Source organism: Cryptotermes secundus, unplaced genomic scaffold (assembly GCF_002891405.2).
Source record: "Cryptotermes secundus unplaced genomic scaffold, Csec_1.0 scaffold1054, whole genome shotgun sequence".
Taxonomy (NCBI): Eukaryota; Metazoa; Arthropoda; class Insecta; order Blattodea; family Kalotermitidae; genus Cryptotermes; species Cryptotermes secundus.
Window position 1 is genome coordinate 358,501 of NW_019719379.1, and position 26,113 is coordinate 384,613.

Genomic DNA, 26,113 nt, shown 5'->3' on the forward strand with positions numbered 1-26,113 from the left:
TGTTAACTTGCACACACTGGTGATTTAGCGCATTTCAGATCACATGACATGACTCAGCAGCTTCGAGTCAGTCTATTTAATGACTGCAGTAGGTACTGACTATGAAGGGTATGTCTTCTGGGTTGTAATATCAACTGGGAAGAAAAAAGAAATTTGTATTGCACATACAGCCTCCATTTTCATGGTAAAAGAGTAAGCCAAGTAAGAAACCACCAGAAGTAGCCAGTAAGCTGCCACCTGCTTCTGACAGTTTCTTGCTTAGGTTACTGGATTATTTTATGTACCAGTTTCAAAGTGGGGCACGCAGTAGCATAGTTGGTTGAGGCACTATGCTACAAGCCATAAGGTCACGGGTTCAAGTCCCGATAAGGTCATTGGATTTTTTTCAATTGACCTAATCCTTTCAGCTGCACTATGGCCCTTGGGTCAACTCAGCCTTTAACAGAAATGAGTACCAGGAATTGATTAAATAATTTTCCTGGAGAGTAAAGCGTGGCTGGTGCGTAAGGCTGTCAACCTTACCGCCATCTTTGAGCCGAGTGGCTAGATAATGTGGGGCCCTCAATGTCTCACAGCCCTATGGGCCTTCATGACTCATTACAGGGTTAGCTTTACTTTTTTTTTTTTACTAGTTTCAAAGTTGCCACAAAGTTCGATAATTTTGAATATATGTTACTTCTGTGAATACACATAAATTTTACTATTATTTGGAAAGCACTTGGAGTTATACATATATCAAAGTTGATAGGATCATAATTCCAGAAGGGAATTTATTATTTTTGAAAGTGGACTGAAGTTTTTAGATTTTTTATGTCACATTCCTTCTTTGCAAAAAACAGTCATATTGTACTCAATAAAGACAAATGATATTGATGGATATTATTCCATATCACTGAAAAAGCTGCATATGTAGCTATCAATGGATTCCATACACCTCAGTTTCACACCCTGATTCAACAGAGTGAAAGGCCCGATTAGTTTATTTCCCTTCAGGTATGCAACAGCTCTGACCATGCAGCAAACTATCACATCCCCAGTATTTCAGTTGGGGGTTTCACCTCTCTGACCAAGCACTTGGTTAGTCACAAGTGTAAGTACCAGACAACCATCATGACACTGGAAACATTTAAGGAAGAAGAATGTCCACAGACATAAAGTGTTTCAAAATGACAATGACACAACCACACTGGTAATGAGCACGGTCATGTTTATTAATTTGGGAAACAACTGAAATAGTGATCAAACATAAGTAAATGATAAGATCTAAGAGATCATGATGATGGTGTATTAATACAGTGACTGACTTTCTGGACATTGACCACTGTCCTACTTTTATTTAAAGCAACATTTCAAAGACTGGGCTCTGTCTTCATCTTCAGGTAAAAGGATTACTCAGCTGGAGGCACTCTATAGAGCAAGTACCTACTACAGAGACTGGGACTAGCTCTATCAGTTAGGCCCAAATGAGTAGGCTTTTGACCTAAGGATGGAAATGGAGTCCAGTCCCTGAAATGTCACTTTAAATAAAAATAAAACTTTAAGCAAATACCACCACCATAGAATGTAACCAATCTGATTTAATTGCATAAAAACCTTTACACGTTTTGGTTCAAAAGTTGCTCAATAGGTGAGGAAGTGTTTCACAGTTATAAAGGTCAAATATCCACCAATTCTACTCCCATTAAAGTTAAGGTAAAGTTGTCCCTGTGTTTAACTAATCGAGCACTATGCCATGAAGGGCAATGGGGGAGTGGATGTACAGATCCATATTTTCTTGACCTCAGCACTAGCTGGAAGTGAGTGGTCAGCTTCACTCCCTGCTGCTTTACTCCCAGGGAAAGAGCCCCCCACACCCTCTGAACAGGAGATTGGGTGAACGCCACAGACCCCTGCTGAGATAATTAATTAAATTTATAATTACAGTCAAAACAAAAGTTATTCAACACCTCAATGTTAAAGCATAGAGCTGTTAATATATTAAAATGTTCTAAAAGATTTGTTTTTAAATTATTTTACATGTACATATATATTTGTCCTACAAGGTGTGTGTCTGAAGTCTTCATATATTAATTCTCCACATACTGATAAAATATTATTGGTCTTTATATAGCATGTATAGTGATTGGTTGTGGCTTGTATGGTGTGTTGTGTTGAGGGAGAAGAGGAATGTATGTAGGATTTTGATGGGAAAGACAGATGGAAAGAGCCCACTAGCAAGATCAAGACACAGGTGGGTGGATAATATTAAAATGGATCTTAGAGAGATATGAGGAGATGGTATGGACTGGAATGATCTGGCTCAGGATAGAGACCAATGTAGGGCTCTTGTGAAAATGGTAATGAACCACTGGTTTCCATAACATGTTGGGAAATCCCTCAGCAGCTGTGCAACTAGTGGCTTCTCAAGAAGGGCTCAGCTCCGCGTGGCTAGTTAGTATTATACACTATTTATATGAAGCAGGGTCCATTAAACTAAAGTAAATAACGAAGCATAAATCACAGCTGCATGCATGATCCTCTTTAAAATGAACGACAGAACCACTTAGTACCGTGGTTAATTGTTGGACTTGCACCAGAAGGGCCACAAGTTTATAATTCTGATGTCATAATCCCAAATACGTAACAAAGAAACTGTTTGTTAATTTATATGGGACAGGTATGTACTGTGTTCCTCTTATCAGGTATTCAAGACCTTCAGTGAACATCTGCTTTGCTACTTCAAGACACTGAACATTATACTCATCTTGCCATGTCTTAACCACACTGTTACAATCTTTATGATACATGTATAAGAGTTTCATAGTTTTCTTCACCTCCATTTTACATTCTATTATTATTTTCCCCACATTCTCTTTCATACAGGATAAATCATCTTCACCACCCACTAATAGGTCAAGATTTTTATCCATGGCCCAAAGCAAAAGATATTGTGACTCTTGTTCTGAAGATCTTGTTTCCAATACAAGTCGACACGTCATACCAAATGAATTCTTAAATGCACTTCTAACCGTATATATGAAATCTTCCAGAGCTGTTGAATTAATGTTCCCTTCATAGGACGTTGTGCAGTTCCATAACTTAACTGCTGTTGAGCTGATATGTGTGCCTAACCAAGCCATGCATCTGCTGCATCTCAGAACTCGCCCATTTCTGACATTCAAAACTGATGGGTTTAATAACATATGACACATGCCGTAAAAGCAATCGGTTTCCTTTGGTTCAAGAACTGAGTGCTCCATATTAGAGGAGCATGAATGTTGGTGGCAAAACCAATCACCAGTTTCCCACAGTGCTGAAGATGGAAGAGGCAGAACTCTTGTGAAGAAGATATCTTGTTTTGACATAATCATTCCACAACATTTACATGACAACTGATATGCTTTTCCAGTATAAATGCATGGAGTTAACAGTCTTGAAGTATCACTTTCAATTGTGTCTGAACTTTGGTCAAATGGCAAAATTTCACTAGCAAATGATCCTAAAATATTAATTAGAGGCTCAGTTTGTATGCGAAAAGACACTGAATTCTTCTGAACTTGCAATGCTGACAAACTAACAGGTTTCAGTTTGTAGTCATGTAGACTTATCACTTGTACCATTTCACAAGTTTCTGCTAGCCATGTCACTTCCACGCCAGAAGTTTTAATGTTAATTTTGACAGATTCTTCTTTGTTTACGCATTCCTTAGTAGCAATGAAAACATTGCATACTTGTAGACGAGGTCTCATTTCTACAATTACTGAATGTATCATTCTAACAAACTAGAGGAAGTTTGTTCAGAGTTTTCTCACAATTCCCCTCCTTTCATACTCAAGAAAAAGATTTTCTGTTTCTTTCACAACAAATGGAAGTGTTGCTTTTTGGTAATAATCAGGCATTAAGTCAATATTATCTATAACACTCGAAAGAATGTGAGATTTTTCTGCATGAATACCTGAAAAAGAAGATATAATTAGTAACATAATATCAAATATATAATCTGTTACATGAATTTGAAATGTAAGCTGCTCATTATAATTCATTATAATTCTAAAAATCATCTGTATGGGACACTGTTACATTTTCAGTCTCCAAATGTGAGAGAAGGCTGTACACAGATTAGTAGGGAAGCACAGATCTATCAACATCATAAATAACTGTAACAAATGTTACTATTTCGAAACCATTGATATCAAAGTCGATCATAAAGTCTCAAGACAGCTCCATACACTAATCACATTGTCAATATACTTGATTAAGATCTATCTTCATGTTATTCTGAATGCTTCTTTTAATGAATAACAGCACATAACACACATCATAGCAGTAATAAAATAATTGTCTTGAATTAAAAATCGGTTTGCTTTAAAATAACAGCCAGGCTAATGTACTGGATAATCTTTAGTTACAATACTGAAAGATTAATTTCTATCTTATGAATGCTTAATTTATAAATAACATGCATTTCTCTTACAGCTGCCACCGAGTCATTCACTCGGATCCATAAAAAAACAAAGTTTTTAATCCTTTGCATATTGAAACATCATAAACTGTATTTGAGACAGAATATACATTAGATAACACTACTGATATTTATATGGAATGGCCTAGGGCTTAAATCATATAGGCAACTGTTTTCCACTTTCATAAGAGACACCAAACAAATCTTAAAATGAATCTGGAACGGTCCTGACAACATATGAACTGAAGTAGCAGGTTGGCAAGTTTGCCTAGGAAGCAGGTAGTAAGGTGAGGCAATACCTATACAAAAGGTAGTACAGCATATTTGATCTTCCCCTGTAACAGGGCAGTTCTGACAAACCACGCATATTATGAACTTCAGATGAACGTCTTGGGGTCTCAAAATAGTATGCCTCTTGTACACATGGGCATCATGTAGTTGATATTTCTTCTCTAAGATACTGTGACATGTTTCGTCTACTGAAGATGCCATTCGGATTGTTAATTGGTTTTATAAAAACCTACAAGTCATAATTACAATTAATTATGACACTGTTACAGGTTTACACAATTTACAAACCCTACATGCTAATCTCTTCATGCTATCTTCAGTATAACACACGTTCCATTCTTCTTCCTGCGACTGCTGCTATATTTCAACTACTCGTACTCTGTAACTCGTAACTCCATCAATACTGACGAGTACTCCGTTATGTAGCTTCTGCCCTGATCACGGAAAATGTGTTTACTGATTGCCTAGCAACAGTCGCTGCATGGACTCCCCTGTTGCTTGACATCACAGCCTAGAGGGGAGGGGTGTTTACCGAGCACTGTTACGCAATGAACACTCCTTTCTATGGATATTCATACGCAACAGTCTCAACAATTTCCATCGTTTCGTTGCTCAGCAATGGATGACATATAACACTCCACAATATATTACACAGTTCATAACCACTCCACAAAAAATATACCAAAAACATCCTACACATTTTAGTACACTGCTTAATACTATACCTGGTGCATCATATTTCAAATATGTGAAATGCACATGTAGGTGATAAAATGAAGGCTGATAGTGGATATAAATCCGCAATTGAGAGCACGGAATGCCATATTTCTCCTCAATGGCCTTCTGAAAAATAAACAATTAAAAATTTAAATTTATTTCATGCAATGAAACAAACAACAAAATGATGTCATCCAGATTAACATAAATACACTTACTATTCCCTTTCCCTTAATGTTCTTTAAAAGTGGCAAATGACAACTGTTTAGATCACGGAGAGACTTGATTCCTCTCTGATGAACGATGGCCACCAGATACAGATCTTCGATCTGCTTACCATCCCATTTTAAATCTGGCAGCAAAATGAAACCAATCTCAGGACTGGGATCCTCAAACACAACTCTGTCAGTTTCTGATTTATGTTCAAGTATGTTGGTGACCCACTGAAAGTAACAAATAAAAGTCAAAACTGATGTTTCTGGCACCATGCAAAGTTTATTAATGCTACAACAGGAAATGTTTCAAATTCCACTAATGACTACAGACTGTAGTGATAAAAAAGATGATTCACAAACTGGGGAGACAAAGAAAACACAGGAACAATCCTTAAGGGGTATAAAGGACTGGGAAGTATTTCCAGTAGTCATTCATTTCAAACATCTATCTCAGTTTCTTTTGGCATACCCTGTAGAGTACAGTCTGATCTGAGAGGGCTCTGGTGATGGAGTGACAAATAACCATGGCAGTATTTTCTGTCAATTAACTATCAACCTGATTAATCATGTTGAAGAAAACTTGAACTTGAGATTAACACACAGTAATGAAGAGAGACAACATTTTAATGCAGAGTACAAAAAGTGCATGATATCCCAGATATAAAATATAACATATGCTGTAGAATAATCCAGATATGGCAAATTTCAGATGGTTAGCTGACAGCACTCAGTACTTATGCAATGTAATGGTAATAACAATAAAATATGTTAGGGCAAGATAAATAATATTATGAAGAGTATGACCTGGGTTGCAACAGCATATACAGTAGAACTTGGTTATAACGTCATCAAAGGGACCTAAAAATAGTGTCGTTATAACCGAAATGGGCACTTCCACAGTAGCCTTATGTTAGTCACGTAAAAATCTACCAAAAACCGAGTTAAAATGTTGCATTTTTTAGTGAAATACGTAGTTAAGTACAGACTAACGTAACATTAACGTGGAATTAATATGGATTCTCCATATCATTTGTACTGTAGAATTCACCAAACCAAATTCGCGGCATACATCAGCTTTTTTCCTTCCATTTTCTATTTCATGAATCACTTTAACTTTCTCTTCAATGCTTAAAACTTTCCTTTTCATTGCCATGTTTTCGCTACTGCACTTCTCTGGGTTTAGGCAGGAACACTATAGGGTAAGTAGACAATGTGAGGTCCTGTTAGACGAGATTCTAGGAAAGGAATGCAGTTAACAACCTGCCGCGTCCTCTTGCACTATTCACGCAGTCCCACCCCACACCCTTGTTTTCGCATAAAACCCACGCTCCTCTTGCAGCCCGCGGTCGTATTCTTCCAGGACAGTCACGTCAGCAAGTAGAGAAAGTGAGGGTGGGCAGACACATCGAACTTTCCCACGATATCAGAGAAATTCAGGAATGAAAATGACGTTACATACAAGGTTGATGCATTTGTGCATGTCGTACTAAGCAAGGTATAAAAACAGTTGCTTTATGAGGAATTAGTTCGTACCATTGAATATTTGACGCAATAGACAAGGTGTCGCAGAAACCGATGTTGCTCTAACCAAGTTTTACTGTAATTTGGTCAACTTCTACTGAACTATACAGTGTTACAACTAATAAGACAATACTCTTTCACCATTATTGCTGTGAGAACCTCAAAACCAGCAAGTGATAACTATCATTAGCGATTTTAAACCAATGATGAGAAATATTTACTGAGAGGGGTCATAACAGATGAATATGGCTAAAAGACAAAATAGATGTGCAGAACATTATTGTTTATAAAAAAAAAGAGCTGAAAAAGATGTAAGCAAAATCATACCTAATTATAAAATTATTAATGCACTAAACAGTGACAAAACAGAAAAGTTGCTGAACAGTCAGCACTAATAATTCTCAAGCAGGGAAACATATAGAATGAGTGACTTAAAATAATTTAATACTAATCTAAAAATTGTAAAATGTACAACCTTATGAGAGGATACATTAAATTCCGATATATTTACGCTAATAGAGAACTTAGTAGCAGCTTTCTGCAGTTTCTGACTAGTATAAGGCATTATGGTTCATAAACAGAAGTTGGCTGAAATATCATCATGCACACACCAGGCAATCAAGTAACAAGACTGGTTTTGTAAAAAGATTATTCTATTCCTGTCATCAGTGGATGCGATCCTTGACATACAAGCATGCAACATTTCTACCACCTACATTCTCTGAATTATATTTCTGAAAGTCTTTCTGGTACTATCAGTACAATGCTCTGAATGTCTTCAACAGTGCAAAATGCAATCCTCTTATCTATAAAGGAAAAGAGGGAATAAAGACTGAACAGATGTCATCTATAACAGATACTGATTACTGCTAGAAAAGAAGCTGGAAAGAATGTTACAGCAATGATCAATGATAGGACAAAAACAACATAGGAATGTAACATTTGTCTTGCTTTTAGGTAAATATGTCAAGTTGCAGGCACAGAGTCTGTTGGATTTCCAGCTATGTCTATATCTTCAACACTATACTTGGTAAGCCACTACTTACTACTTTATTAATTTTAATGGTTCTAAGCAAAACTCATGTACCAATGCACAAACTTTCAACTTACTGACACCACTTCAAAATTTACCTGCAAACTAAATTTTTCTTTCTGCAGATGTGGTAGTGTAACTGACTCGTACAGCTCTGGTGTCTCCTCAATTAAATGAATGTCTTGGGACTGATATTTTCTAATGTGCTTCTCTGTTGCTGGATATATTACTGTGGTTTTAATACCTAAGAACAAAAACCGACAATGACAGCAATAAAATGTTCATTTGCCATTGCTTCATATGGCAGGCATGGGTAATTTATGAGAAGTGTACAATAACTCCAAGACTGCACTCAGAATGAAATAATGAGACATAACATGTTTCACATTTTCTACAACTTCTGTATTAAAACTGTCACAACACAACTATATTAAGGTCAGTGCCTAGTTTGGTTCTGCTACATGTTTTCGCTATCAAAAGTCATCATCAGGCAAATACATGGCTAACATATATACACCACTGAACTGCAGTACTAATAAAATTGGATACAATAATATTAATTATATTAAAATACTTGGCATAAAAATACAATAAATTAGATTATATAAAATAAGAATAAAAATTCTTTGAGTGATGCTTTACATTATCGAGTCAGTTGTTGGTTTCTGTGATTTTGTTGTGTTCCCACAGACAAATTGGAGTATTCTATATTTTGTGTATGTATAATAAACTGTTTTGGAGGCTCTAGATGTAGTAATATTAGTGTTATTTAGTTGGCGCCTCATCTTACAAAGTACCATCCGTTCTGTAGGGAATGTAAACGACACTGTTCCACATTGCATGCATCTGAAACTTAGGGTCATAAGTACGAATATGAGCATTCTATTGTTTTCATTATACAGATGAGCCCCGACTTATGAACATGTTTTTTGAAACGTGTTTGTAAGTTCCATTTATTTTTTTCACAAGAGATATTGTTAAATCTGTTAATGTTAACACTTCACGGACCGGCGATTTAAATATTTAAATCACCTTGGAGACCGGCATCTTTAAACCTACTACCTTAACTTGTGCACTGTTCACTTTAAAAATTAATATAAAATTTCCTAATTAATTTTATGAACTAAAATTTTTGGAGAACCCTTACCAATGCTTGTAGAAGTGCTTGAGAGTGTGATCTTTCTGGAAACATTCCCCTTTGTGAAGTACCATTACACACTTGCAAATGTAGACATAGTCCTTTTTTTGTGAACTGCGCAAACACGGCATTGCCCAGAAGGATGCTTCCCCTTGGAATGTTCACTCTTCACAATTTTCACGAGGGTATGGTTCCGTATATCACCCAAAAGTCGCCCTGTGGGATCCACATGAGGCTTGCGTGGGGTGGGATTGGATGGGCACAGTCACACTAAGTCTGTGTCTGACTCTGGTTCTGCCGCCACCATCTGGTCTGTAGCCCAGGCCTTTGTCACATTCATCAGAAATGTTTTGTATTTCAATTTCGAATCAGGGTTAAATTTTTGTGATTTTTTAAATTTTTTACTGTCCCTGCAATGTTATTACTCCCATTATCGTCGGAGCTACGGCCACTTTTATTGTCTGTAGCCACAATTCTTTGCTCTCCCCTGTCACTGCTGCTCTCTCAAACACCATAACTACGCATCTCACAAGGCAGGTCAGCTGGCTCATCGGAAAAGAATTTGTCCTTGTCCATACCCCAACACTAACTACTGGCTGACACATACAGCTTGAAGTGCAACAAAGCATTATCGCTTAGAGTGGATTAAGAAAACAGCAACATCATCTTACTGACAAGTAAGCGAATATTTCAGTTTTATTATGCCATTGCATGCAACTTGGGTGGTGCCAGAGAGATGTATAGTGTGTTGCAACTTATCGTGTTTTAAAAACCTGTTAACAGGCAAACGGTCCGCCATGTTTAAAAGCGAAAAACCTTTTAAAGGGTGCGCGGTCCGCAAAGTGTTAACTTGTTAAAATGTTCATAAGCATGGGGTTCTGTGTTTGTTAAATAAATTAGGAATCATAATTTATTAGTCCCTGCAATGTTCACATATACGAATTTCTCATTTCTTGAACGTTCTTAAGTAGAGGTTTGCCTGTATAAGATAATAGTCATGTAGGCAGATGCAGCAGAAAAGTACTGTGTCATAACCCATCTGGTAGTTGGAGGTATTTCCAGTGCTGAAATTCATCAATGACTCTCTGAAATGGTCAAGGATAATACTCTATCATGATTGAGGTGTCTGAATTTTGTATACATATCTGTGATGTCACAGGCTTCTTTCTGATACTGTGTATTACTCTGTTGAGGTCTGTATCTTGGAAGAAATACTTAATGTCAAACTGCAGATTAGACGGGAATTTTTAATGGTCTACTAAAAGAATAAACAATGAGCACCTTTGTTTAAAAAATAGGGCTGCAAGATCAGGTAAAATCACCTGAATATGAAAAATAATATACCTAATGTAAAACATCTATTACTCTGTTAAAAATATAGCGGCTCCAATGCCTAATTTAATGTCACATCATTAAGGCATATGGGGCTGTGGAAGTATGTCCATGCATTCTTAATTTAAACATGGGATGGAAGGAGTGATGACCATGTCTCAGCCAAGGCAATGCTTTAGTTTCACTATACCAGTTTTATCTGTTCATTCATTCATTCATTCACACATTCATTTATATTCCATGGATCCTTACATGGCTGGAAGACCAGTGGATTTAGAAACTGTCAAAGACAACAAGACAAGTCCTATCAATTAAACAGATAAAAATTAATTATACTTAATCCATAACAATTACATGTGTTATCCAAGACAAATCACAAGATAATCCACGGAGTCTTATGTAGAATAGAAGAAGTGTTGTGAAGCCTATGGCTCATTCAGCTCTCAAATAAAGCATCTATACTTAGACCACTGAAAGAAATCCCACAGATCAATTCACTTAATATCTTCAAGTTGTTAAATTTCCCCCTTCTAACATATTTGCCTATACTCCCCTCCAGTTATTTAAGCATTCTGTTCACAGAATTGTTGGTGGTGATCATGTGCTATCCTCTACTAGTGGCAAGTGCTTTGTATTGGATGACAAATACAAGACAGGTTTGGAAGGTAATACAGTAGTATGCAGAAAGAAGGAATCCTTGAGTGTCATCATCCCCACCATATGTGGGACTTTCCATAGTCTAAGTTAGTTGATTAGTAGGCTGTTATATTTTTTAGATCAATATACCAAAGCTCTTAGCTCACTTGGACTGACACCTTTGCTTAACGAGTTCATTAAAGCTTCCAAAACGAGCATAATGCGCATCTTATACTACAGGACTTCGAAAAACTGTATAAAGTTCTTAACTCTATAAACACCTGCTTGAAAAATACTGTCACTCACCACTGTATTTCACGCTGGGAAAGAATTCATAAAATCCATATATATCATTGCTGAATTCCTTCTGTAGCACACAATTCGAATTCAAAGTATTCTTCAATATTTCTTCATTAAAAGGTTTCTTTTCTAACAATACAATTGCTTTTCCCTCTCGATTATTAAATGAGCCTTCAATGCATATGGTTTTTCTCTGACTACTATCACTTAAAATTCGTGTCTGTTGGAATTCGGAAAAGTCTTTCAATACTGTATGTAAATTTTCACCACACTCTTTAATATCGGCCTGAACTCTAGCCTTCTTCGTTGCCGGTTCTTCTACCTCAACTTGCACTTCCTCACAATCCGCCATATTCAACGCGTATGTGAGCGTTACTGTACAATTACATCCACGGATCCAAGTATACTATACGCGTGGGCATATTGCATGGTTCACCATGGATTCTTAAAACTAGTACGGGTTTATTCTTCTTATTTCTCGTATTAGTGGATATAGTGATTCGTATTAAATTCCGGGATTGAGTCCATTACATGCATTTAGAAGCACGCAGGAACATTTGGAGGGAAAAAATAATGCGCTACCATTGCCAAGTATAATTAGGACGATCAAGTCAAGGAGAATGAGATGGGTAGTGCATGTTGCATGTATGGGGGGGGGAAGTAATGCGTATAGGATTTTGGTGGGAAAGTCAGAAAGGGAGATATTACTGGGAAGAATGGGGGGAAAGTAATATTAAAATGTATTTTAGAAAGATAGGCTAGTGTGGTATGGACTGGATTGATATTGGTCAGGATAGGGGCCAGTGGAGGGCTATTGTGAACATGGTAATGAAACGCTGGGCTCCACAAAATGTTGGAAAATTCTAGAGTAGCTGACTGGCAGCTTCTCAAGGACTCGGCTCCATGGGGTTAGTTAATTACAACAGCAGAAAATTAATTTTGGTTCTGTACTAAATATGTCATATACATAAAATAAGTTGAAGAAATGTCAAACTGAATTTAAAGAAAATTTATAAGAGATTTAGAATCAGATCTTCGTTGCTGTATTTATCAATAATCTAAAAGAAGAACATGAGGAATGTATTTAATCAGGCTAATTGACATAAACAGTGCATTTCCAAGCTCATAACATCCTTGCTGAAGCACCTATTAGCAGCAGTCTGCCCATCCACCTATAAAATTCTTCAGTGGGTCACTAAGGGCAAAGATTAGGCAGACTGCATTTGTGCCAAGAGTAAGAGGTTCCACCACAGGTCACACAGTTACCTTGTTAATTTTGAAAATTTGTTTGTTGGCCTACTCTGTTGTTCAATCATTCTGGACTCTTGCCTATCTGGGCAAGGGCATAAAATCCATTTCTGTGGTAGGGGTACCCTCTCATACACCAGAACCTGTCACCTCCAATGCAATGGCAGAGGGGTCTCAGTTTAACATGGGCTCTGAACAAGCAAAGTGATGGGTGTGAACTGGAACCTGTAAACAGAAAAATCTGCATATGGATCAAACTCAGAATCCTTTGTATGACAGTCCAATGTCATACCCAAGACGGCCAGGTCCCTTTATTTTGAAAGTATAAATTTGTGTAATGTTCTCAGTTTGCATGCCCCCCTCCCCCTCCAACTCCCTTCTGTCCAGTTTTCTCCTTGGAACTTTCTCAAACATCCTTAATAGACCATATCTACATAAAACAACAGGATTAATCATAATTTTACATTTTAATCCTTTGTTTTTTTAAAGAAGACATGACAGTTACATTAAAACTAGAACTATTATTACCAAACCTGCTGATGCTTGAACGCTGCTTAAACACCATACAAACATACACCTTCAGCAATGACAGTGATTGGTAGAGTATTCCATCAAAGTTTTTGTCTGAAATCCATAAGATGTACACTGATTCTTTAAGGAATCTTAAATCATGCAGCAGATATAATTAGGTCACTGTGAGGTCTGCTACTTAAGTATGGCCTAATATCCTCATCAAGCGATATTAAATACGAATATTCCTAAATGATGCCATAATATACTTTTCACTGCAAAATGTTGAAGATGTCCAAAGTCTCTGTATAATTCTGTGCTGTACACAGAAAAAATAAACAGCACAAAATTTGAAAATTAAAAAACATATATTTAAAAGGGAATAATTAATAGGAGTCCCAAGATAAGATTTACTATACATGCTGAATTTGTTTCTATTAAGTAGCACACAAATATGCCATTTTATGGAAAGTAATGACTTCCAAACTTCAACCTCTACATCAGAAACATTTCATACCTAACATTCAGTACAAAGGAAACAGGAATTTGCATATGGTAGAGTGACAAGTTGAAACATCAAGATGAACTTGTGCTATACTCTGGAGTACAGATGTACTGTAAAATTTCCCAATAAGAGATCAGAACGATTGGAACAAACACAGTAACATTTCCCTGTACAATGCAACTGATCTCAAGGCAAATTTCAAATGTAGGAAAAGCCCTCCTACAGTCACATGTAGCTGGGTCTTGTGTCAATCTCAAATTACAATAGGTATGACTGTATAGGTATAAATATTGTTGCATTATTGATGAGCGCTGTGATAATACAGATAATGCCTCAATGCAATGGGATGCTGAAATATGAGGGGCAGTCAAATGAAAACGGGTCAGAAGCCAAAACATATTACAGAACTTTCTTACCTCAAAAGTAATCTCCAAAACTGTTAATACATTTATCCCACTGGGAGATAAGACAGTCAATCCCATCCTTGAAAAAGCGTGTGGGCTGTCTACGGAACCACGTCTTTACCCAGCCACACGTCTTTGTCCGATGCAAACCGATGGCCACGAATGTCTCTTCAGGTCTCCAAAAATGTGAAAATCACATGGGAAGAGATCTGGGCTGTAGGGGGATGTTGAAGCACTTCGCAACCAAATCTCTGTAGCGTATTCCTCAGAGTTGGCAGTGTGGGGGTGCACATTATCGTGAAGAAGGATAAGCACTCAAACAACTGATGGGTCCACTGTGTGCCCCCAGTCCTGTAATGCTTGATCCAAAATGATGATTGAGATGGTCCTGATATTTATTCACCATACAAAGCTGAAGACCTGTATATTCCTAACCAGAGCTGGGCACTGACAAAGTACACAGTAGGATTCACCTTTCTGTCAACATTTTCTGCATATGGCACTTTCCATGAGGCTCATAATATGTATATACCTGCCACTTTAACATACAGTGCCCAGTCAACAACCCTGTTATAAACCTATACTTTTTCTTGTCCAAGGCCAATAGGTCCCTAGACAGTTTATCTGACATCAAAAGAGAGCTTTGATTGCTTAATATCCAGTGCAACAGCCCAATGTTCACTGTGCTTCTCCTTCAGCCTACTAATACATGGTGAGATTAGAACTACTGGTTCAGGACCAAGGAATGGATTGCTCAATCCCTGCCTAGCTAAGTCATCCACATCATTACCCTGAATCCTACAGGATTAGGGACCTAGAGGAGCACAACTGTTTTCCTATTGGACAGACACGCGTTCCCAAACAATTCCAAACATCTTGCACCGTGAAGCTATATATGTTGTGTCATAGTAAAGTAATATTACACAATTTATAGCAGGAGTGAAACAAATCTATGCTTAAACTGACCTATTCTTCTTCAGTAAGCTGTAACAAACACCACGCTGATACAAATGTGAGAATGTGAAAGGGTGGAAGTGGCTTCTGCAAATGCAATTTGTAAATGTCATAAAAAAGTAAAAAAAGTAAAGCTATCCCTGTACGAGGCCGTGAAAGCTCATAGGGTTGTGAGACGTTGAGGGTCCCACACTATCAAGACAATCGGCTCAAAGATGGAAGTAAGGTTGTCAGCCTTATGCGCCGGCTGTGCTTTACTTCCCAGGAAAATTATTTAATTAATTCCTGGTACTCATTTCTGTTAGAGGCTGAGTAAACCCCAGGGCCTAGTGTGGCTGGAAGGATTAGGTCAACTGAAAAAATCCAATGACCTTATCGGGACACAAACAGGAAAGAATCTGCTCAACTGCATTTGAAGTCTATGTGCCAACAAAATTATAGTCTTCAACCCTACTAATCGGAAAAATAACAAAATGCTGTACAGACATTTACTAAGTAATGCCTTTTGTCCAACAAAAATGTACAAGGACAGAACCATATGATGAACTCAGTGTATGTCTAAATGTGGAATTTAGCAACATTCAATTATATAATACAAAAAGTTATAAAAATATTACTTCTACACTCAGTATGTAACTTTACTAACCCACACACTTTAATGAAATTTTCTGTCTCATCTTGGTTGCATAATTAAGAATCCATCTCCTGATATACACAATTTCTGTTTTCTTAAAAAAATGACACACAATGGGACCATGTAGGAAGTTGTGATTATAGTTGTGAGAAATGATGGTACCTTGTTAAATCTTCCTGTTTATGAATATGAAATCATCCATATGTCCAACCATTATTACAAGCACTTAAGTCCATGTTAAATGAAAATGAAATGAACTAATTTGATAAACCTTCCACTGACACTGTAGGTTTATTTACAAACAAAGTAACCAGGTCACAACAGGAAATTTACTTTTAACTCCATCTTCATTGTATCTGCAGAAAATTATTCACTACTCTACTGTAGAACTATTGTCCATTCTTCAGCCATGCTCACAGCAGGTTTTCTCACAATGAGACTTTGTGTTTCAGTATTATATGTTGTTTCCAAAGTCACTCTGCCCGCACCTGAAGCAAGAAGTGAGATATGCAAAAATATATATATAATAATACCACTAATCACCTGATAGTTTGAGAACTGACATGTAAACAATTTCAAGACAAAGAATATTCAAGTATATCCCACAACCCTATGGGCCTCCAAAGCCTGTTACAGGGATAACTTCACCATTCTACCTTTTATATTAAAAGCTATCAAGTTTGGATACCTATAAAATGTGAACTAAAAGCCGATTTCACTGTCTGTTGGGAACATAAATACTAATAAAGTGGAAAGATGTATCATATAATAAAATATAGTATCCAAGAAGGCCTCTGGCATTTGTGTGTAACAACGACAGAAATGTGATAACTTCTGATTTGTATGCAAGAGGTAGGCGATTCAAATCCCAAATAGAAATGGTTATCCTGAGAGATTTTAATTTTTTTGTGGCATTCCTCTTAACTCAGAAAATGCTGAAATACAATCTTGAAACAGGCTGAAACAGCTTCTTCTCTCATTCCCCTGGTTTCACTATAATCTCTGAATCTCATCAAATGGTAATACAATATCACAAAGTAAGTTCAATGCAACAAGAAATACAGATGTTGGATTTGAGGTTCTCACAGGGATGGTTATGAGGAGTTCTATCTTGTGAGATATAATGCCGTGTAGTCCGTTAAAAGTCAACTATTTCTGAGGAACATGTCACCTTGACTCTGAAGATGAAAGCAAGATGTTCCTTCGAAAAGTTGGTTGACTTTCAGTGGACTAAATGGCATTATATCCCAGAAGACAGAACTCTTCAAGAAATACATGTGGTTCTTTTTGTGTGTCTTTCAGCCTTCTTAGACATGCATCTGGTTCTATGGATTTTTTGGCACGAGGCAAGAAACTTACATATTGAGGAACTTACTTTTACTCTCAGCTTGTGCACGGGTTATTCCTGGTGGCAAACCCAAAATCACAACTCTTTCCAGCCAAGATCTTGTAGGATATCGTGCAGTATCAATGTATCTATATGGAAATAAATGATAAACAAAAATATCACAATAGCTCAATTAGCAAATATATTGGTTTTAAGACCAAGGCGTAGGTGGGTGGACAATATCAGAATGGATCTTAGAGAGACAGGATGGGATGGTATGGATTGGATAGATCTGGCTCAGGATAGGGACCAGTGGAGGGCTCTTGTGAACACAGTAATGAACCTTCGGGTTCCACAAAATGCTGGGAAATTATTGAGTAGCTGCAGAATTGGCGGCTCCTCCAGAAGGGCTCAGCTCCATGAGTAAGTAAGTAAATAAGTAAGGTGAAGCCTAAAATCAGGATATAATGTAACGTGCTACCTTACGGTCATCACCAAACATGTGAAAATAATTTCACAGAACAAATAAAATCACACTATTTATCACTGTGTGTGTGTGTGTGTGTGCGCACGTGCATGATTTATATCAACATTTTGTTATTCTTTCATCTGAGTTCTTCAATTTAAAAAGTAAGGCTGTCTGTACCTTGAGCTTAATTTGTTTCCTTTAAATTCCAGGGATAAATATAAATATTTCTTTTCTCTGTAGTCAAAACTCTGACCATCATCCATATATAATGTGCCTGATGCAGACCCCTAAAAGAAGAACACATAAGCATTAATGACCTATTCACAACATTGACAACTTTCATATATGATTGGTGAGATGTCTCCACTAGCTTCTTGCATTAGATAAAGTATGATGTAGTTCTGTTACTTATGCCAAACCACACCATGAAGCTCAGGAAGAGTACCTAACTCCTACTAACACTATATACAAAGGTCAGATAAAAAGTAGTGGCAACACCTCTATAGTTCTGAAATGACTTAATTACCTGAGGTAAACACACATTCCTTCAATATAATCGCCCCCCATGTGTTCCACCTTCTGCCAAATTTGTGGAAGGCGTCGTACACTATCAGTGCGTCCACTTCTGTTGATGCCAAGGAGTGACCGCCCTACAGCACGAATAATCTCCTCTCTTTTGTTGTAATGTGTCCCTCGCAGTGGTTCTTTCATTTTGGCAAAGAGATCATAATCTCACAGACTCATATCGGGTGAGTATGGCAGATGTTGCAGTGTCTCCCATTGCCAGCGACAAAGGAGATCCTTGACAGCGTCAGCAGTATGAGCCCTGGGATTGTCATGAATGATGATGGGGTTCATTGCCAACAAGTATCGTCGCTTTCTCCTAAGTGCTGGACGAAGATGATTATGCAGGAAATTGCAGTAGTAGGCAAGGTTTACTGTCTGTATTTGAGGTAGAGTGTGGTGCAGTATCACCCCATCAGTGTCATATGCCACAATTAACATTGCCTTCACATTACTCTGTGTAGGGCGCACTTTCATTGGACGAGGAGAGCCAGGACGCTTCCATTCATTTGATTGTCGCTTCAAGTGCGGTTCATATGAGCATGCCCAAGTTTCGTCCAGAGTGACAATCCTTCCAAGGAAGTCATCACCTTCCCTCTGGTACCGGTCCAACAAGTCCTGTGCAATTGTGTAACGCTGCCATTGTTGCACCTTGAACATTGTATGGCATACCCAACGCACTGCAATTTTGCGGTATCCAAGAATATCGTGCAGAATGTGGAGCACGGTCTTGTGACATACGCCTACCTCAGCAGCTAACTCCCACGCAGCCCATCGATGATCAACATCCAGCAAAGAAGCAAGCAGCTGAACTGTGTGGTTGTAAACATGAGGTCGTCCTGAATGGCATCCTTCCCTTCACTGAACAATTTCACCCATCGTGCCACTATGCGATATGGCAAAGTAGCATCACCACATGCTTCTCGCAGTCCCTGATAACAGTTTTGTGCACTACATCATGCAACTGCAATTTTTATCCAGGAGCGTTGTTCTTATTTCGTAAACATGTTGTTAGGGTGCTTGAACTTGGCTCCTGCACTTCAAGAAGACGCACAATGCAACTCAATGGAACACAACCAGAGCCACTCACTGCACTACTTCAACTGAACTTCTGCTATCAGCTACAGACGGTGCTAGTGCCACCTGACACACATCTTTCATGTTACAGCAGTGTTGCCACTATCCAACCCTTGTATTATAAGACTAGTAGTTAAAAAAATTCCATAAATATGAAACTATATGTTTGAATTTTTTTCACTAGAACTCAGCCATGCCCAATATTCCACTATGGTAATCTGGTCACATACTATAGCTGCAATGCAAGTGGTTTCATATCTATATTTCGCTGACTACAATATGAAGATTAGGAGTTTGTGCCTTTTTTGTCATTTGTATTAAGTTAATTAATGACTTCAGTACTTAATTACTGTGAGACTCCCATTTAAGGTTTCTTTTGGAACTAATGGATTTGAATATTAAACTGAGGAAAATCTTCAATGCAGAGAATTTATTGATTTGGGATAACAGAAATTAAAGGTTAAATGAGGGATAGCCTTAAATTGAGTAATATTAAATGGGAATTCAATTTACTTTGTTCATGTTTTCACATTATACACAGCTCTGTACTCCAAGACCAGAAATATTATTTAAAAGGAGTTCATCACAACTGCAATATTGTATATAATTAAAGCTTAACTATGCTGACCACACAGAAGTGTCACAAAGACACATCTACACATGACAGCAGATTACTCATGGCTGCTAAACAAACAACAACATTCCCATTTGGGCAGACATAGGAAAACCTTTTGATCTTACGTTTACTTTCAATTCTGCTAGGCATTATCCTGGGGTAAAGGGTGGCCACTGCATAAGGGCGGTCGCATACCAACTGCATCAAGACATGAGACAAAAACGCAGTCTTGCTTCATTCATGATTTGTCAGCATCAGGACTCAGACCTGTGTGCAGCGGTTTTCCTAATTTTATTAGTTTCAACTGCGCTCCTTCCTTTGCGTCATGTTGCTGACATCATGTCTTGACTGTTACAAGTCTTGACGCATGCCAGTGTGCAGCCTGCCTAGGGCTAACAAACTCACTACCACCTGTGAGTTGATTGTCTAGAAAATGTGGGAGCCTTGATATTTCGAAACCCTATGGACCTCAATGGTCTGTTACTGGGACAGCTTTGCCCTTTTTTAGGCAATAAATAAAACAAATGCTAAAAAAATCACATGCTCTAAAAATGTAATATGAAAATCTAGGAAAATTATCGAGTGAACTGTCACTATTCATCCCAATGAAACAAAAAAATGTAAGTTTCTCTGAGTATGGTGCCATGAGGAAAGCTGAAATACCTCAGGACCTTTAAAAACACACTTCATTTATGGGCTGAACATGGAACATAACTAAAGTGGGAAGCGTTCAGTGAGACAAACACAGAGAAGCATAGGGTTCTGCACTTATTCCATACAAAACATCACAAAGAATATATCTTAAATCTTGCACTGTGTTACTTTATACAATGATACTCACATTTCTATCTAGTGCCACAATTAGTGTGTAAGGGTCATTATGTGTAAGTGCTGATGATCTACGAATTCTTTCTTTCTTTGGAATAATGGTTCCACCCCTTTGAAAAACTGGAATCTAGAAAAAGAAATACACAATATAAAATTTTTAATTACAGCACAACTTCATTACCTAGAGTTCATCAGTAATCAGTATTACTGAGTTAATTTCTTGAGAACTGTTTATTTCATGAACTTTAGTGAAAATAATTTAAATGGTATCATGCTCCATACACCTAAGCACTAGTAACAACATACCATAATGAAAGAAAAGGACAACTCAGAGGCAATGATAGATGTTGCATGTAAATATATGGTAGTAAAATGTCAGTACAAAGTACTTCTGAGAACCTCATGACATGGATACTTAGAAAGAAATTTGTAAACTAACTTTATGTATACAAACTATTAAAAGAAAATATGAATGCTCTTAGCTGTCACTGATGGCAACATCATGTTGAGTGGCAGAGAGCTTGCTATGATGCCAGTCTCTGTAGCAAGGCCAAAAGCAAGGCATTTTTCTGTTTCACTAAGCAGGGGATACACAGATGGAACATTCTACTATGCCAACAAGGACATAACACGTAATTTTCTACAATTTAGTGCCTACTATAATTATTCTACACCAATCACAGTGGCATCCACGGATATCCACTCCACTATTATTGATGTTGATGCTCTTTATATTTTACCACTAGGTGTCAACATATGATTATCTTTATTCAGCCAGGCAGCATAGAGTTTATGGACAAGATGCTTGAATGGCTTGTTAATTAACATATCAAGCGGCTGTAATTGACTTGTCATGCCACTACGAACAATCACTAGATTGGCGTTTTTGTTCCTTAATCTATTTCTGAATCTATTGGAGGGATTGCCACAAAATGTGTCCATTGCAGACATACTCCATGGCTTTGAAAATACAACAGGCAGACGTTCCATATACATCCAAGCAAGTCTCCCATTAACTCCAATGTCATCCATGCATTTTTCTTTGGCACAAACTATTACATCTTTTCAAAAATTTTCTTTTGGCACTGTCTTTCTGTTTAATATTATGGTGGTAACTTATTGCCATTCACAGTTATACACAACATGACAGTAACATGTAGCTTTTTGTAGTCTGTGGTTTTCATTGCCACTTGCTTTACTCCTCTGAACTTTACAGTATAATTGCAAGGCATGTTGAAAAGAAACTGCAGTTTCATCTGCACTGCCGATTTGACTTCAGCGTAGTCCAATTACAAAATGTTGATACTCAATCAGTTTAGTTTCACATTCTGAAAGAAGTTCTTGACCAACTTTCATCTTTTGCTGCAATGATAAGCTTTCTCTCTTCATAAACTTTTCGCACCATCCACAACTAGCCTTGAATGTTACATTAGTGTTTCTAGCACATTCTTTTGCTTTTCACATTAAGGCTTCCCTAGTTACAGGTTATCCTTTATTTTGTAAATCTTTGAAATATTCTAAAAGAGAGGCATCAATCTCAGGATTTCTTCCTTTCCTTGGTCCAGAAAAATTCTTTGTCAGACATGTAAACAGTTTGGAATTTGTACTTCACATTTGTACATGACTCACTTACTGTACATTTTCTACCAGCTGCAGGATTACTCATCCTTTCAGCACACAGAATAACTTTCATTTTGAATGAGGCATCATATGTAAAATGCTTTCCCATGGATAAAAGCTGAAATAAGACTGAACACACCTGAACGATAAGAATGTCAGGCAATGACCGAACTAAAAGTTGGGGGTTGATGCACAGTTAAAAAGGAGGGGGATGATGTGGCTTTATGACTCCCTCCAAGTGCATTTATGTGAGGTTCTTTCCAGGTTAATTCGTGTACAGTGCGCAAACCGGTGAATAATTCCTTGAATTTAAGACACGCCTCAATTTTTCAATGGAGGGAAAATGTGCATCTTGTATTCAAAGTAATACAGCATTTAATTGCCAAATATTTAAGCCTAGCTTTTATAACAAAATTAGGAATGTATGCTAAGAATGAGTAATCCAAGTAAAAAAAAAATCTTTCTCTGATCAAAGAAAATATATTCCTCTTTAAGTTCTACAAATTTTCTCTGAAGCATTAATTTTGCAAATACTGAACAAGTAAAATAATAATAAATTTAAAAAAAAGAAGAAGTCATTTTAAGTAAACTGAAGCCCTGTTTAACATAACACAATTTTAACATATAAGCTTTGGACCTTGCAATACAAGCCACCTTCTCAAAAATATCGTCATTTATAATACAGATGAGAACTTTGTAATTTGATCTGTTTATATGACAAAATAATCAAATTAAGTTTAAATATTATGTTATTGTACCTTGCTCATTGTCACAGCAATCTTAACTGTTCCCCCTCCTTGAACCTTCCTGTATGTGTTTATGTCATACCAAATATCTTGAGTTCCAGGGAAGTAAACGCTTACGTCTGACACTCCTGGTTGTGTCACAGGATGTACAAGCAATCTGTCACCTACAATAAAATCATTACTTTCAGCACAGTGATGTCGAATGAATTTCCTAACACAATAAATGTGATGGAATGGGACATTTTTCTTCAATACTTATTGTTTATAAAATGTGCAATGGAGGAAAACATCCAAAGAATTCACAGAGATACTAGGTTTTCAGACTTTGTCCATCGTCCAGATTCTAAACAACTAAGAAAAAACACAACATTTTGGAAACTGGATCTGTTTCCTTCCTCAGGTGAGGGAAGACACCTACTCTATTGGGTCCCTTAGAAAGAGCTAGCCTCAACCTCTGGTGGTGATTGGTCCAGTGACTGAGGCTAGCTCTTTCTAAGGGACCCAACAGACTAGCTGTCATCCCTCACCTGAGGACAGAAACAGATCCAGTTTCTGAAATGTTGTTTTTTTTTAGTATTTAGAATCCAGACGATGGACAAAGTCTGAAAACTCAGTATTTCTGTGTGTTATACACCATCGTCAGAACCTTATAGTATCTACATCCAAAGAATTCTTCCAAGATTCAATTCACATATATATTAAATGGCACAGAGTTTAAAAACTATATAAGGGAAAAATTATACGAGAGATTAATAAGTACTACAGCAATTTAAAATTCCTACCTAAGTTCATATGAGTTTTCCACACCAAACTCCTGCACATGTTTCTTGCTACCCCATTTGGACTACATATGTAGCTTACTGCAACATTCTTCATTTGACTACTCTGATACTAAAGAGCTGCATAAACTGTAAATTTTATTTAATTTAATATCCTCACTTCTCAACCCCTTTAATCTCTCCTGATTCCAAATAATTTCAAATTACAAATTCTTATAAAAAGATAATTTTTGTCAGAATCTTACAATTATATATGTATCAGCAACTTGTATGTAAGCTGGAAGTAATTTACAAGAACTGTCTCCACTATTTTATATACACAATAGTAAATATTACCAAACATTACAACTATTGCTGTAACTCAGCCATCTGACTAAAATCTCTTCAAAACTCGTCAATCTTGGTCATCTTATCCTTCTTAATATGACACTACATAACCTCTAAATCTGATACAGTATCATAAAATAGGCTAATAAACAAATATACAGTTAATAAATTAACACAGATCTGTTTCAACTCACCCAACAAATACTCATCATCCAAAGCAAATGTAGCCACTTCTGAAGGATATTCAACCCAAAGTGGACGCATAACAGGAGCACCATCTTGTTCATGTTCAAAAAATAATGTGTACCAGAGAGGCAGAAATGAATACCGTGTGCGTATAGCCTCCCTTATAAGTAGTAATGTAGGTTCATCAAACAACCATGGTTCACGCCTCTTGGTATCAATATGAGAGTGTGTTCTGAAGAATGGTTGAAACGCTGCAGCCTGGAGAAAACAACAATCTTGTGCAGGGTGATTACTGAATTACAGTACCTATATTGAATGGTGACAGTTCTCAGTAATGTTCAAGCCAAACTTGTAACTTCAGTTCAGAGACATTTATATATAATAAAGACCATATTTCTCCCAATTTTGGAACTGATGCTTAGTGTTTATTATCAGTCCAGCAAAATGTCATCATCACTAGTACAAAATTCCATGTTCTGCAGATAAGTCTGCAGCGAAAACTGTTTATTTCAAATTTATTTAATTCAAAATTTGTACTTCTCAGTCCAAGCAATTTCAATTTATGAGGTTTTATAGTTATTATGATAATTCTTCTGATAAATCAAGTTATTCATGTTTATGCTTCTAGTTCACTTGATAAATATGTTTCTTCTATTGGAAATAATGTGAAATCAACTTCCATGTTTTGTGACAACTCATGTAGGCATATCATGAAAATGTTTCAACCACAAATGGGTTCTTTGTTTTAAGACCAAATCTTCTTTGCAGTGCTTTCTATTAATATTTATTAAGATTTTCTTTACAATATTGTACATCAGACCTATTACAGCAACTATGCACAGGAAAAAGTATGCCACTTACTGATTACAAATTCACTGACATGCACTTAACCCTTATTTCTGAACAATTTAAGAGCATTCAAATATTGGATGTCATCCTCAAAAGGCAGTGAAAGGGTCAGTATTACAATATTCCTTGTATGGTTACCTGGTACCAGTAGTACAATATTCCTTGTATGGTTACCTGGTACCACCTGGAGAACAGTTCACTATCTGGATTTTTAAAAAATCCACCAACATCAGCTCCACAAAATGAGATCCCTGCCACAGACAGCGAGAGGCACATGGGAATAGTGATCTGGAGGTGACCCCATTCTGCTGTGTTGTCCCCAGTCCACACAGAAGCATAACGCTGTGAGCCCGCATAATGAGATCGTGTCAAGATGAATGGTCGGAGTTTACCATCTGACCGTTGCAGTAAGCCTTCGTACGTTGACACAGTCTGAAACACATAAATATTGGATTTACTGGCTGCTATTCTGCTCTACTATTCAAGCATCATCATTTTCAGAAGGGAATATTTTTTGGGGGACTGGGAGTATTAAACCACAGTGATGGGGTGGAAGGGTTATTTCAAAAAGTTTTCTATATGGTGGCATCAATGTGGTATGGCATGCACAAGTGACCTCCTGTTATCTATGACATTAGTATATATCTACCAAACACAGTACATAGGCATATAGATCAATATGTTGAGAGGATGCTGAGCTATAGACATAGAAAGAGTGCAAGTTTCAAAATTACAGATTAGAGGAGGGTGATCAAATACAACTGAATGGCTAGAACAAACAAAATTCCTGCATTTTAACTGAGAAACTAAATTAACCTACATAATACATGGAGAAATTAAGAATGA

General features: G+C 37.1%; 3 protein-coding genes across 3 annotated transcripts in view; all 3 read right to left on the reverse strand.

Annotated features, from left to right (window-relative positions):
* Positions 1-1,777: 1,777 nt before the first annotated feature.
* Positions 1,778-3,774, reverse strand: LOC111866170. Its single transcript, XM_023854852.2, has one exon. It carries the CDS (start codon positions 3,750-3,752, stop codon positions 2,604-2,606), a length of 1,149 nt encoding a protein of 382 aa, XP_023710620.1. The 5' UTR covers positions 3,753-3,774; the 3' UTR covers positions 1,778-2,603.
* Positions 3,767-11,980, reverse strand: LOC111866175 (m7GpppX diphosphatase). The gene is made up of 5 exons (XM_023854866.2): positions 11,631-11,980; positions 8,317-8,462; positions 5,668-5,892; positions 5,458-5,575; positions 3,767-3,934 (listed from the first exon to the last, which is right to left on the reverse strand). Exons 1-5 carry the CDS (start codon positions 11,974-11,976, stop codon positions 3,777-3,779), a joined length of 993 nt encoding a protein of 330 aa, XP_023710634.1. The 5' UTR covers positions 11,977-11,980; the 3' UTR covers positions 3,767-3,776.
* Positions 11,981-15,719: 3,739 nt separating this feature from the next.
* The window catches only part of LOC111865949 (neutral alpha-glucosidase AB), a 32,975-nt gene continuing 22,581 nt past the window's right edge, over positions 15,720-26,113 (reverse strand). The window contains exons 11-17 of the mRNA XM_023854394.2: positions 25,442-25,699; positions 24,427-24,676; positions 23,139-23,290; positions 20,774-20,887; positions 17,853-17,962; positions 17,255-17,355; positions 15,720-16,367 (exon numbers count right to left, since the gene is read on the reverse strand). Of these exons, the coding sequence (XP_023710162.1) occupies positions 16,258-16,367; positions 17,255-17,355; positions 17,853-17,962; positions 20,774-20,887; positions 23,139-23,290; positions 24,427-24,676; positions 25,442-25,699 (1,095 nt within the window). The 3' untranslated portion in view covers positions 15,720-16,257. The remainder of the gene's footprint in view (positions 16,368-17,254; positions 17,356-17,852; positions 17,963-20,773; positions 20,888-23,138; positions 23,291-24,426; positions 24,677-25,441; positions 25,700-26,113) is intronic.

What these genes read in the sequence shown, in the direction of transcription:
- LOC111866170 (XM_023854852.2), bottom strand. Translation starts at nt 3,752, where the DNA reads ATGATACATTCAGTAATTGTAGAAATGAGACCTCGTCTACAAGTATGC.
- LOC111866175 (XM_023854866.2), bottom strand. Translation starts at nt 11,976, where the DNA reads ATGGCGGATTGTGAGGAAGTGCAAGTTGAGGTAGAAGAACCGGCAACG. An exon ending in TCCCAGCGTGAAATACAGTG is followed by an intron (nt 8,463 to 11,630) that starts GTGAGTGACAGT and finishes TTTTGTTCTTAG; the next exon opens with GTATTAAAACCACAGTAATA. An exon ending in TTTGAAATATGATGCACCAG is followed by an intron (nt 3,935 to 5,457) that starts GTATAGTATTAA and finishes CTTCTTTTTCAG; the next exon opens with GTATTCATGCAGAAAAATCT.